At 39.5% G+C, this 15,302-nt stretch overlaps 1 protein-coding gene across 2 annotated transcripts in view; it reads left to right on the top strand.

The window, feature by feature from the left end:
- The first annotated feature begins 5,172 nt into the window (after window positions 1–5,172).
- The window catches only part of LOC149262909 (Plasma-membrane choline transporter family protein), a 121,592-nt gene continuing 111,462 nt past the window's right edge, over window positions 5,173–15,302 (top strand). The window contains exon 1 of one of the 2 annotated variants that reach the window (XM_089425401.1): window positions 5,173–5,993. In XM_089425401.1, coding sequence (XP_089281527.1) covers window positions 5,895–5,993 — 99 coding nt within the window. In that variant the 5' untranslated portion in view covers window positions 5,173–5,894. The remainder of the gene's footprint in view (window positions 5,994–15,302) is intronic. The other variant, XM_089425398.1, reaches the window with a different exon arrangement.

The raw sequence follows: 15,302 nt of genomic DNA on the forward strand, positions 1-15,302 counted from the left end.
AAGCAACCACAAGAAAACACAAAGGGCCATTTTTGCTAGGGTTGTGTAATTGTGTTGTTGATGCCAAGGTCCTATTTTCCCTTCCTTACCATTTTTCCTTATTCCCCCTTGCCATTTTTCCTATTATCACTACCCTAAAACACTACCAAACCCTATTCCCTTTCCCCTCCTCCTATTGGTCAATACAAACCCCAAACCCTACCTTGTCAAACCCCCTACATATCCCTAAAACAAACTTCCCCCCATAACCCCTATTCCCATCACATTACTCCCTTCCTAATACTCCCTTTGTTTCATTGTTCCCCTTGGTGGCAGATATCACAAATAACACCCAGCTTCACCATCATCAAAGGGCAGCCTAAGTACAATATATAAACAGCAGTCATGGCATCTGAGGGTTCATCAGAGTATGAGCTAGAAACTCATAGCGATACAGCTTCAGGAGAACAGGCTCCCAGGAGACATCACAGGAGTGGCAAACATGTTAGGGATGAGCCAAACACCCTCACTGAACAACAGGCATGCCCTCTTGCTATGTCATGTTTCCAACACCTAGCATGTTTTGAATTTTGTCAAAGGGTAGCTAACGTTAGAGTTCATCATGAGTTGGCCCGTCTTTTTGTGCTTCAGCTACATGGAGGTCAGTCTATCTTGGTCGGGGTCACCTTCACATTGACACCCGAAACTATCTCAGTGGAAACATGCATACCAAATGTTGGAGAACAGTGGCATAAGAAGAAGAAGGTGGATAGGCAATACTATGAGCCTTACATTAAGGCCAGATTCTTGAGTCAGCTCACAAGAGTCTTTCCATTCAGATATTTGAAAGATGAGTATGCTCCACTCATGAAATTGATTATGAAGTACTTCAGTTGTGAGGTATGAGTGTAAAGGCCCGGATAAAGAGCTTGAAGGCAAAATTGAGCAAAGCAACAAAAGAGGCAAAAGAGCAAGATCGGCTTCGAATCTTGGCTAAAGCTTCCTTGGCACAGGATAGCACTTCATAGAGGACCTCCAGCCCAAATTTCAAAAAATTTGGGGAAATTTTGGTCACATGACAAATTTTTGGGCAAAACACAGGTTTTTTCTCCCTATGGTGCGACGCTAAAAATCGGGAGCTCCAAATGAGGAATGGTTTGCATTTTTGGATTCAGCATGGAAAATCACGACTACTGGTGCTCGGACAAGAAATTTGGGCAAGATATGAGTCTCCAAAAGGTCAAAAAACACCCAAAAAATGGCCTCTCTGCCCCTTTTTTGACACACAGGAAGCAATCTTGGGAGAATGGAGATTTGGAGGGGCAAATGAGCACCAAATTCAAAAATTCCAGTGGGGTTAGAAAGTAGATAGGACAGGCTTTCCAACAAGCCCACTTGGGCACATTTTGGACACCTGCAAGTGCCCCAAAACAGGCCCCAAAGTAGCGCGGCGCACAGAGAAAATGGCGCGGCACATAGAGGAAAAATTGCCAAATTTGCTTCCATTTCGCGAATTTTCGATTCGCGACTTCTCCAAGTGGGCCCACTCATCTACACTTCGGTTTTTTGGCACCAAAGGCGACATTTAAAGCATTTTCTTTCCAGATGGACTTCTATCCAAGTGGCGAAGGAAGACAAATAGTCACCCAAGCCAAATGTCATGTTTGTAGCGCTGCACCTGTAGCTGATGGTTGGCTCTTCATCTCCATTTTGTAATGATTCGAGTAACTCCCCAACCCTTGGGCGTTATATCTCTTCATGGCACATTCTATATATTGTATGTAAGCTATTTGCAAAGGGTTGGTTAGTTTGTAACTTCTGGGAGACTGTGGGAAAGAAACTCTGTTTCTTCACTGTGTATTTTTGACAGAGAATTAATGAAAGGCAGCGGCTCTGTTTCATGAGATTCTTGTGGTTGTGAGTGTAGCAAATGTGTCTCTTATGTATTTCGTTATGTTTCATAATTCAATTCATGTTCATTTCCAGTGAAATTTTCTGAGTGAGATTAGGTAGAATTCAATTTTATTGCTCTGCCTGTGGGAAAATTTCATGTTCAGTGTTCTTCTTCTGTTGAAAAGGATTCATGTTCCTATGCCCTTTTCACACTCCTCAACAATCTCTCCGTTCTGCGTTATTCCAAACTAAATTGCTACACTTTCTGCCTGCCTTGCCTCACGAAGTAATCTGTGCCTTTGTATTAAATTCTCTGTTCTTTGCTGACCGTTGGTCCCATACCATCCCAGAAGCTCGGTCATTCATAAAAATTACTTCTCGTATCCATATTCACTAACTAGCCTAAGATCAATATTTCATTGTAAGTCATCTCAGACCGTTTTTTCCTATATATTCACTGAGCATGACTCGGAGAGAGCCCTCTCCTATTCTGGTAGGGCTAGCTACTAGACTGAGCGTGGTTTGTGGTTACCCTGAATTTTGCCTTCCTTTAGCCTAGGGCAGATTTAGGTGCTAACAAGTTTGACAACTGAGTTTGATAGGTTTTTCCACCTTTGAAAAAAATAAATAAATAATGTTTTGACTAAAAAAGCTTTTTCCTAATTTAATACAATAGTCAAAATGACTCTCGCTCAAGCCTCCCCATTTAATTCATTTAATTTTTAATAAAAAGAGAAATGACTAATTTTATTGCCATTGATTATAAAATGTTGACTATTTTTTTTTTCCATTATATAATGTGGTGACTAATTCTTTTTTCCTAATTTAATATAATAGTCCCTAAATTAGATGAAATGAAAATGAAAATTCTTTAAAATTATTATTATAAAAACATTATTACCTAAATCCCAACTATTCCAGCTTCGGATAACTCCAAACTAATTCCCAATAGATTAATATTTAAAATATTATTATAGACCATTTAATATATAAATTAATATACTTTATATTGTGTTACAATAGATTTTCCATATCCATTCCGTTTATGTTGATTTAAAGATCAAAACACACACTTTTATATCCTGATAAAGAACCACAATTGTGAATTTATAGTGTTACAATAGATTTTCCATATCCATTCCGTTTATGTTGATTTAAAGATCAAAACACACACTTTTATCCTGATAAAAAATTGTGAATTTTGATCTTCAAATCAACATAAATGAGATGCATCCAAAAAAAATCTATTACAACAAATTAACCATCCTAAAAATCTTAAATCTAAAAATACTTTTTATTATTATCCATTATCAATGATTTAATATATAATTTAACATTAATTTTATTTAAACGATTTAAAAACATATATTATATTTAAAGAAAGTGTTCCAATATCTTTTTATGATTTATTTTATTTTAAAGATCTGACAAAATAAAACAATCGAATTTAACGTGTGGTCAAAATCCGTGGGGTATGAATAAACTCGGCCATTGACACCTGCATCAAATAAAACGACCACAAATATTCATATTTTAATTAGAGTTTCAAGTAAATAAGCTTAGCTTTCTCTTCAATTAAGTAAAACAATTTTTTTATATATATATATTAATATTAGATGTGAAATGAATAATTTTTTCCTTACTGATTTAAATTAATATTTTATTTAATTATAAATATAAAAAAATCATTTTAAAATAAATCAAAAAATAAAGTTTTAAAAATGCAGTTAATTTTGAATAAAAATTAAATTTTTTTTCTTTGTTGAGATTTTCTGTTGTGTTTAAAATAGGCAAAATCTCAGTTGATGATAACAATAGGAATCTGTTCCTATATTAGCTCCAGGTTGTTGGGAGATGATTAATGCCTCCTATATTTGATGTGAGTGAGTTAATGAGGTTGTTAGATTCTCTTTGCTATATAACAGGCAACCATTCGGATTGTTTGCTATGAGGGTGAGAGTTTTATGAGGATTTCATTATGTAATCTCCTGTTTAATTAATAAGATTGCCGATGCGTATGTTGTGTGGACGTAGCCCAGATTGGTTGGGTGAACCACGTTAAATTCTTGTGTCTTATGTGCTTGATTAGTCAGCTGTTTATTTTGTTTTAATTTCCGCTGTGCATCTGATCTCAAACACTCTTATTCCGCATCCGGACAATATAGCGTTTACTCTCATTTTTAACTACCGACACACAACCATATATATATAAATGTTTTCTCATTTAAATTAATATTTAATTTAATTAAAAATGTAAAAAAATTATTTTAAAATAAATAAAAAAATTAGGTTTTAAAAATTTAGCTAATTTTGAATATATATATATATATACACTTTTTCCTTATTCGCATCCCGACAATATAGAGTTTAGTCCCATTTTTAACTACCAACAAACAACCATATATTTTTTTTATGCGAAATGAATAAGTTTTTTTCTTCTCCAATTTAAATTAATATTTTATTTAATTAAAAATATTAAAAAAATATTTTAAAATAAATAAAAAAATAAGTTTTAAAAATTTAGTTAATTTTGAATAAAAATTAAAAAAATTTCTCATCTTTTTATAGTGTTTACTTTGATTTTTAACTGAGTTTTCTTTAATGAAATTTTTTGAAGGTTTTTTTGGGCGACTATTTTAAATAACAAATCAAAATTTGACCCCAAATTTTTTCACTAAAAACTCTGCAAAATCTTACTAAAAACAACTCCATTTTTAACCATCAACAAATAACCCTATATATATTTTGGTGAAATGAACATTTTTGTTTTTTAATTTAAATTAATATTTTATTTAATTAAAAAATCATTTAAAATAAATCAAAAAATTACGTTTTAAAAATTTAGCTAATTTTGAATAAAAATTAAAAAAAATTCTCTTATTCCGCATCCCGACAATACAGCGTTTACTCCCATTTTTAACTACCAACAAACAACCCGAGCCACCTACCGACAACATCCACATTATCCCTATTCTACTGCCACATTATCCCTATTCTACTGCCACGCCCGACGGGGTTAATGCCACGTCGTTCTTGCCATTACTAGGACCACATGAGTTAATGCCACGTCGTTCTTGCCATTACTAGGACCACATGAGTTAATGCCACGTCATCCTTGCCATTACCACGCCCACTCCGCATGATTAGATGCCAATGAAACTGAGTAACGCTTTTCATGGTGATTCTCACAGTCAACCATAGTGCGACACTTGGCTCTTAGCTGTTACTGTGCAAATTCCGTCGCTGGTATGGCGTTAGGTCATATAATAAACTACAAAAGCTTTGTCACCCATGACTGCATATTTACTGCAACAGTAAAGTACATCTTTTTACAGTGGAGACAATCGCCCGTCGCTCTTTCTCACATACACACGGGACAAAGCGGCGAAGATATACTCAGTGTGTATGTTTTGGACACGAACGCACGGCCCAGCTTTAAGTTTGCTTTTCGGAGGAAGAAAATAAGACACAGCGGAGGAGTAGGCGCAAAGAAAATGAAAATTTTAGGCATAAATATATATTCATTATGTATAGCTACAACTTCCAACTAATTTTCGTAAAACGTTAAATATGGTTTTTCCGAAAAGGTGGACGATCTGTTCCCTATTTTTTCCGCTTGAAGAGAGCCGCGGACCCGGAAGAATTTAGCCCTGGTCAACACGTTGCGTCAAATAGTTTTAGTTTGTGTTCATTTTTTAAAGAACGACGGACTTTATTAAATAGATCACTTATTTTTAATGTTGGAATTGTTTACTTCCAGTCGGCATTGAAGAAATGCTAAGGAATTTGCGGTAATGTTGACATGCCTAGCGTGGAATTTGACAAATTCCTTGCTTTCTTAACATTTATTGCTTGGAATTGCAAATTTTGGGGGGCTGTTCTTGTACTGCACGAAGGGGTCATGATTCGTTGTTCTATCAGCATGCATGAGGTAAGGGCTAGGAAAGGGCAAGGGCAAGAGAAAGGGGAAGGAGAAGAGGTTGCCACCTTGTGTTGATGAAACGAATCAGGGGACAGGGGACATGCAGAATCATTCCTCGCTGAATCGTACACAGCGGGAGGTGTTTGTGATCGAGGAGGACACTGATCTTGATCTTGCTTCTATTCCCACTACAGATGAGGTAGTTACCTAAAATCTCTCTCTCTCTCTCTGTTTTCTTATTTTTGTTGAGGAAATGCTACAATGCCATGTAAATTGTTCCCTTCCCTAGGCCATTGAAATCTATTCTATCCTCTAACCTCCCCTTGACATGTTGCACTTAAAATAGGAGTCTTTGGAGTTTATATCGATACGAATCTAAGTGAAACCGCATTCTAGCCAGACCTGCTTAGTTTACAGAGTTGTGCATACCATATCTCCTTAAGATTCCTTTATAGAGGAAAAACATTTTGTCAACTGTTAGGCCACTGAAGTTGTATATTCAATAAAGACATGCATTTTGAGAACATGTCCAAGTGGAATTTATATAATCCACTAGTACTTAATGGAAATTATGCAAATACACGAGGAATCCATTACTTCCTCAATATACAGTCTCAATAAATAAAATCTCGCCCAAAAATAGATGGCTGTGAGAAATTCCCCACAACGTTGCTCTGATGGTTCTAGACCCGTATCCAAATATGCTATAATACATGGTCGGCCCTGCTTATACTGTTATTAGTTTAAACGCATGCAGTTTCGGCAACTCATAGTGCAAGTCTCGCGTATGTATTGCTAGATGTTACTTGGAAGTTGGAGCATGTATCATGTTGCCACCAGGTTTCGATGGCCTGACTATCGTTTGAGCACTTCACAGAACTAGCAAGTCGAAATAAATTGTTTTTGCTTCTAACATTGAGAATAATGGTTAGGAATATCAGGAATTGTCTATTTTTGGGTTTTATTTGTTCCAACTCAACTATCTCTGTAGCGGGGTCCAATAAATTTGACATGCAAGCTTGACTATGACCATAACCGTCACTATAAGACCATATTGCTGTGATAAAATCTGTATGACCTGTTTATGATAAATTGAATTTAAGTAATAGTGCCGGAACTAGTAAATTTCTATCTATGATTGTCAGCAGCAAATGGTCATACTTAACTTCTAGGAAGATGTCCTTTTGCATATGTTAACTTTCTTCACACTGGCAGAAATTGGTTGCTGTGCTTCTTCTGAAATGGAATGTATAATTCACTGACAGATCCATCATAACCCTGGATCTTTTGAGCACTGAGAGGGATAAAAAAAACCAGGTTTAAGCTTCTTGCCAGTTAAAAGATCTAGGATTGAGATGGATCTATGCTAGTTTATTTATATTTTCTTTTTTTCCCTTTTTTTGATGGTAACGATTATATCAACCATTATATTTGTATTGAAAAAGATTTGAGGCCTGTGGTTTTAACCATACAGCCTGAAACAGCACAGAAATTTGAAAGGGAGAAAGCCTCTCCAGAATTCTTGGTCTTCTATCCTTATAACAGAGTAAGAGAGGGCAGACGCTTATCTTCAAAATCATCTTGCTCTGATTGTCACAATGACTCATATATTGCTTAAGAAATTGCCTACCTAAAAACGTAAAAAAATACATTGAAAGAAAATAGCTATTTGTTAGATGAGCCTTGTGGAGAGTAACCAGATTTGGCAAGTGAAGATTGTCAACACAATGCTTTGTTTAGTTCAGCTTCTCTTCCTCAAGCTTCATTTTTGGTTTTCCAACTTCTTGAAACTGGCGGAGAGCTAAATGGCTGTTTAATAGATACCAACATATGAAGGGTTTTGGGAGTCTGTCGTTGGCACCTCTTTGGAAAGAATGGCGTGCTGCCCTTCCTTTACCTCATTTCACCATCATTGATTCCAAGCACTCCCAGTTTTTAGGATGAAACGTACCAATAACTATGGTGGGAAGCCATGGTGGAGGACTACATGGTGAAGAATGAAGTTTGGAAGATATTGCCAAGATCGAAAGGGAAATCAGTTGTGAGTCCCAGGTGGCTCTACAAGATCAAGCATGCTCCAGATGGCAACATTGAGAAGTTCAAAGTGAGGTTCATAGCAAAAGGGTTCTCCTATGAAGAGGGAGTGGATTATGAGAATTTTGCTCCATTTGCCCGGTCCACTTCCATTAGAGTAGTTATGTCTATATTCATGGGATGGAGGAGACATCAGATTGATGGGAAGACAACTTTCCTTAATAGGATATTTGAGGAAGAAGTGTACATAGAAACCTCAAGGCTTTGACGCAAATGAGGAGTCCCATATTTGTAAGCTTAAGAAATCCTTGTATGGACTCAAGCAGGGATCGAGAGCATGATATGGATCGATGGATATTCGCTGAGTATGGGCTTCACCAAAAGTGAAAGAGATCCTAACTTATGCTATGTACTTGGTGGGAGTGATTTTCTTATTTTTGTGGTATATGTAGATGACTTGTTTTTGACAGGTGTAGAGAAGCTCATTGTAGGGTGCGAAGCATATATGGCAGCCGAGTTTGAGATAAGGACATCGGCACGATGCATTACTTCTTGGGTTTATGGTTTGGTAGAAAGCAGGGGAGATATTCCTTGGGTAGGCTATGGATGCAATTGAGATCCTAAAGAGATTTCAGATGGAGGATTGCAAACCTATGGCCAAATCCATGATCAACAATTTGAAGAAGATGATAGCTTTAGATTTAGAGTTGGTGGATCTCATGTTGTATGGGCAGTTGATAGGTTCCTTAATGTATTTGGTCATCACTAGACCATATATATGTGAAAATTTCGAGAACTGGAATCCCTACTGCAACAACTGATTATACTTCTCCTATTTGTTAATTAATGAAACAAATTATTTATTGCTTCCTACAACAAATATCGAAGCTAATACACTGCAGCCTACACCAATTAAATAATATGCCCAAAACAAGAACAAAACAATAGAGAAAGATACAACACAAATGACACAATATTTTTTGGACAAATGTCCTCGGAAAAACCCAATGCAGGAAAACCGGTGCAACAACTCTTACTATGCAGTAATTTTCTGAATACAACTCTGGATGCCCTCTCGACAATCCAGTTACAGAGAAATACAATTGGCAGAAGAAATTTGTGAGATTACCTCACTCTACCCAGTAAGTCCCGACTAATCCGGCTGCTAAACCAACGTGTCCCTGACTATTTTTGCACTGCCCCTGCGTGGGCTCTGCGTTGGGTCGATTTGCTCTCCCCGAGCTCTGACGTCAACCCTCCCGGCTCAGATGTCAAACCCCAGCAAATTTTCGGACTTCTGCTAGGAGGATTGCGATGCCTTTGCGTGAGCCTTTTTGATTCAGCGTCAACCCCTCTTGGGTACTGTGCTACCTCCTTCTGGTGTCTCTCTGTCTCTCTGCTATGTATTCTGGCTCAAGAGAAGACTCTCCAACCAAATTATCCCTGCTCCTCACTGCAAAAGCTCACTATCGAAATTCTCCCCGCAGTTGCTTTGCTTCAGAAAATTGAACTTCTGAACTCGCTTTGTGTGTCTTTCCAAATGACCCTCAAGCCTCCTTAAATAATCTCCTTGTTGACATTCAACGGCCCAGATTAGATGCTAATCAATAGCTAAGATCATTTTTGCTTGATCCTCGTCTTCTTCTAGAAGTTACACTTAGTTAGATTAATACCCATTAATTAATTATTTTACTAAAATTGTTTCTAGGTGGAATTTCCCAAAACACTTTATGGGTTCTTTGGAGTACATGTGCCCAAGCCTCCCTGCAAAATTTGATACTTAGAGCACATCCGATGCTACCCGAAATCAACACTCCCTCTTAGCGAGGAATGTGCTCTAGTAATGCAACCTGCTGAAGCATCACTCTGTTCTATAACAACTCCCTCTGTGCTGCTGATGTCTGACATGCTGTCCACCAACCACTGCGCAAATGTTGCATTTGTATTGCTGCTGACCTTGCCACTGTCAACACTGCATCCGTATTGCAACACCCTCTGAGTTTCTTCATCTGTGTTGCTGCTGGCACTGGCACTACCAACTGCTCTTGAACTGAAAACTGCCGCTGCTACTGCATCAACAATGGAAAAACATCCCAAATTACTGAACTGGTGTTCAGTATGATGCATCTCGATGCTGAAGATTTGACTACTGCTAGTCTCACGCTATACCTCTGAAGCCACTGCACTGCTGCTGCTATTGCACTGTGCTTCCCTGCATTGCTGCAAATCTGCACTACGCTGCTTAGACTTGGCGTTCTAGCCACTGCATCTGTCACTCCAACACTTCCCTGCACTACTATCTGACACTCAGTCCATCCTGCTACTATTGATCTGGGCTCCCGTAACAAGGAATTGATTCGAGAGGTGAGCTTCTCAAGGATCCTGCCCAACTGTAACTCCTTTGAACTACAATTCCAAATCAGCCCACCTCCCTCTTGAAGGTATCTTAGCTGTCATGGCGAACTCCTCCTCCTCGAGCTTTGTGGGTGCAGCGTTCAGATCGTGCTTCTCAACTTTGTCCTTCTCCCTAAGAGGACACTGTGTTGCTTAGTGACCCTTCTCACCACACCTGAAGCATTTTATCTTCGAGACATCCTTTTTCCCCCTCCGCTGCTCCTGGTGCCCCTTCGATGCAAGGGCTGCATTCTTATCCTCCTCCTTGGGCTTCGACACACTATTGCTGCTGCCATCAAGTTTACACTTGACCAAGTCTCTCCTCAACTCCTCTTGCTTAAGAGCTGCCCACATCTCATCCCAATTCGACAAAGTCGCCTTGCCTAAGATACTGTGGACAAAGACTTGCCACTCATCTAAGACAAAATTGAGGGCCAGTCTAACCAACTCGGAATCTTGAGGTGTAGATCCCACTGCTGAAACTCATCTCGGGCCTCTTGAAGCTTTGTGAGGAATGGATCCACACGTTCCCCCTTCTGCATTTGAGCAGATCTCAGTTTCTGCTCATGTTACATCTTCTACTGCTCGGAAGATCCCTGATACAACGTAGACAATGCATCCCACATATCCTTAGTAGTCCCTCTGTTAGCAATGTGACAGATAGCATGATCCTTCACTCCGTTGAGGATCATTCTCTTTGCCTTCGCCATTTTTGCCTTTTATTTCTTCAATGGATCTGCATCTACGTGCACAATCACCACGCTGTCGACATATGACTTGAGGGCATACTCATTTAGAAGGAATGACATTTTTGCCTTCTAGATGACATAGTTGGATGCTCCGTCCAATCTATCCTGATCCCTCAAGGCATTGGTTGTCATCTCTGCCACTAAAAATGTCGAAAATCTCCTCTGTGGTTCTTACTGTTGTTGCTCAACCAATAAGAAAACAGACTTCTTGGCGGGAAGTCTTGTTAAATTATGGTATGTTCTATGCTTAGGGTAGTTTACTTCAATTCTTCTTATTAGCCACTGATTAGCAATCACATATACATAAAATAAAGTGTAGATAGAACATTAAACGATCGACAGAAAACAAGCCAAGACAAGAGACACAAGATGTGGTGGCTAGCCACGGACAAACCCCAATGCGAGGAAACCCTTTGATCAAATCTTCTTTTATCTTCAATAGTTTAGCAGAGAGAAATCGTACAAAATCAGAATTCTATAATTTTATATCAGCAATAGCAAACCCTAAATCAACAAAGTCAAACTTAGTCAAACAAGATGAAATTGACCTCCAATATGCTTGGTCAATTTCTTGGTCCTCGAACAACCTGAAGAAGCAACCCATAAATAGCCCCAAAAACACAGTCAAACTGCAGTTGACTGAAATCAACTTGCTACCCTAAACTAGGGCAGTCAATGCTGGTCAAACCAGAGGTCAGATTGCCTTGGTTTGTGTGCCAAAATCTGCGGCCTGCCTAGGAGAGGCAGCGACACCAAAATCGCACTCTTCTAAGGTCAACGCCGGTCAAAGAGACTTTCTGCAGCCCCAGTCAAACTCGGTCAATGCAGTCAACTATTTCTGTGTCCTCCTTCAGCCTGCGTCCTCTTACTTCCCATGAGAGAGAGATCCTCTTCCTTGTGTGTACCCAATATGCAAGGAGAGAGAGAAGAATGTGAGAGATGAGATGAGTTTAAAATGAATCAACCTCACTTGTATTTATATGATTTGCTCGGCATGTGTGCCACATATTTAGCTGCTAGCCGACCTTGACAATTTGTCAAGTAAATACAAATAAATTCATATCTCCATAAATACTTGGAATTGGATGATCTTTAGATCCATCCTACACCTCTTGACAAGAGGAACCTACGAAAAATATCAGTTGCGATAAATAGGATGACCCACATGGAGTTTGGCCCTAGTTGCCAATTTTAACACTCCCTCTCAACTAGGGAGAACTCCATTTGCTAATCCCTCTGACCGTTAGTACTATCCCTGCCATCAAATGCACTGCTTGGCTTTGCTCTGTTGAACTATGAAGAAGAAGAAATGATCGAGGATGTATCATACCATCCTCCATTGACCCGAAGTCAGTCTCAGAGTGTGCAATACCACTCTCACTGATCCCAGATCAGTATCATTGATCCCAGTTCAATGGAGGTCATCCTAGCATAGGGAGTATGGTAGATACAACGATGCGTCCATCGATAGTACTACTAATGGTCCTTAACCCCATTTCCCTACTCATTGATCAGATGAGAGGTACTTACCATGAGTCCCAGACTACATGGGTAGGATGCCTCGACAGGAGAACGAATCATCCTGTCCACAGGAGAACGAATCATCCTGTCCAATAGTCGTCACAGGAGAACTAATCATCCTGTCCACAGTCGCCACAGGAGAACTAATCGTCCTGGCCCACAGGAGAACTAATCATCCTGTCCCACAGTCGCCATGGGGTGTCATAGGGGAAGGTTGAACCTTTCACCCTGTACATAGTGCACCACCATGGGATGGTGAGTCGCCCTATGGTCGCATGTCGGGCAACAGGTGCAAATATCTCGTCATAGTCTATACCTTCCTTCTGAGAAAAGCCACGAGCGACAAAACGAGCCTTATACTTTTCAGCACTTCCATCAACTGCATGCTTTATCTTGGAAAGCCATTTCGAAGTGACAACTGCTTTGTCCTGGGGTCTGGGGATCACATCCCAGACATCGTTTTTCATGATGGACTCATATTCCTCAGTCATAGCATCCTTCCATACTTGATGCTTGACAACTTTTGTGAACGATGAAGGCTCATTTTGAATGACCGTGCTCATGATGGTCAAGTATCCCTGATACCTGGCGGCTTCTTACTTTCCCGGAAAGTCCCTCTGGGTGCAATGTGTCCTTCAGCATCATTAAATGTCCCCCTAAGCCATGAAGGCCTCTTCCTAGAAGAGGAAGGCTCTTGCGGAGGGGGATCAATGGGATCCATAGGTTCTTCCATATCGGGCATTGTCTCATCTTCCTTTTCCTTCGGTTCCCTGGTGTCAGCTTCTTTAGATCCCCTTTGAGTAGGAAGATTGTCAACTTTTTTAAGAGCCATATCTTCGTTAAAGGTGCCGTCATGGCTAATCTCGATTTCCCTTTTACCAACCACATAGATTCTATATAGCCTCTAGTATTTTCACTATAGCCCAGGAAGATTCCTTTCTTTCCAGATGCACCCAATTTATTCCTTTTCTCTTTCGGCACATGAAAATATATAGGACTTTCAAAAATTCTAAAATGAGATACATAAGGTTTCTTACCAGTGAAAATCTCTTCGGGAGTCTTGGAACCCAATGCTTGATGAGGGCATCGGATTTGCACATATACGATGGTATTCGCAGTTTCGGCCCATAGAAACTTCGGAAGTCTTTGATCATGGAGCATAGCACGGACAACTTCCACAATCGTACGATTCATCCTTTCCGCCACACCATCCTACTCAGGAGTATATGGTGTTGTAGTCTCCCTCTTAATGCCAATCTCTTTGCAAAAGTCATGAAACTCGTTGGATTCATACTCAGTCCCATTATCAATCCTTAAGATCTTGATCTTCTTTTCGGTTTGATTCTTGATCAAGGCTTTGAAGTGACGAAACCAAGAGAACACTTCATCCTTCTTTTTCAAGAAGTATATCCAAGTCTTGCGAGAATAATCATCTGTAAAAGTGAGGTAATATAAATATCCTCCCAAGGAGTTCACAGGCATCATACCAGATATGTCTGAGTGAACCAACTGCAATATATCAGAGGTCTTGCTTTGGCTTGAGGGGAATGGTCCCCTTTTGAGCTTTCCTTCGGCACATCCCGGACATACACCTTCTTGCTCTACTCTGAACTTGGGCATCCCTGTCACTATTTGTCTTGCGTTGGGTAGAGCTTTATAATGAAGGTGAGCAAACCTCCGATGCCATAGTTCAGACTGAAGAGATAGAGTGAAAGCTTCTTTAAAATTCTTTTTCCATACACGTACCTTGCCATCGATGAAGGTCACCTTGTAGCCTTTGTCTTCCATTGCCGAAATGGACACCAAGTTCTTTTTTAGATCAGGTACATATAGAACTTCTTGCAAATGAATTGTATTACCCCGATTCAATTGAAGAGTGACATTCCCTATGCCTTTCACGGAATATTTTGTGTTGTATTTCCAGGTTGGTCTCCTTCTCTATCAGATTAGAGAGAGCTTCTTTGTAACCAGTGAAGTGCCTTGAGACACCACTATCAATAAGCCAATTTCCCAGCGAGTCCGGGGGAGCAGTAGTAGAGAGGGCCGCTAGTAGACAATATTCATCTTGCTTATTGTTAACAACGTTAGATTCATACCTGGAGTTTCTTGCCTTTTTGAAGGGTTGTCTTCTTCCTTGATTTCTGGTGTTTCTTTTATCTCTGCCATTGGACCTGCCATTCCTTTGATTGCCTTGAGAATGATTTTGATCATTGTCATGATGTGAGTCCCTTTTATCAGGGCACTCCCTCGAATAGTGGCCCATTTTGTTGCAATTGTAACATCGTCCTTTTCTTCCACCTTTCGGTCTAGCGTTTCCTTTGGATTTAGCCCCATAATGGTTTCTTCTTTTAGCTTGAGAAGAAAAGGCAGAGGGATTGCCTTTAAGTGCGAGCATTTCTTGCTCTTCCATCTTTGTTTCTTCTTGAATACATCTAGCCATAAATTCCTCAAATCCTGGGATGACATTATTGTTGAGAAGAGTGGTTCTGAATATATACCATTAAGATGGGAGCCCTCCAAGAGTTGTGATGGTCATTTCCTTGTCAGGAACGACTTCCCCAATTGATAGCAGATCATTCTTGATCTCGGTGATCCTTAAGAAATATGCTTGCATACTCTCATCTTTGCCCTTCTTAATTTCCTTCAGCGTATTTCTAAGGAACAAAACTTGATTTGCATCATAAACTTTAAATAAGCTCACCAGTCAATTGTAGATTTCCTTGGAGGTAGTCAGCTCGGAAACATAGGCCACCAGGCGCTTGTTGATAGAGTCCTGGATGATCTTCTTTGTTTTGACTTCTCCCTTGGTC

The sequence above is a fragment of the Pinus tabuliformis genome, chromosome 6 (assembly GCF_031772625.1).
Source record: "Pinus tabuliformis cultivar Carrire ecotype Pingquan chromosome 6, CPIR1, whole genome shotgun sequence".
In the NCBI taxonomy this organism is placed as follows: Eukaryota; Viridiplantae; Streptophyta; class Pinopsida; order Pinales; family Pinaceae; genus Pinus; species Pinus tabuliformis.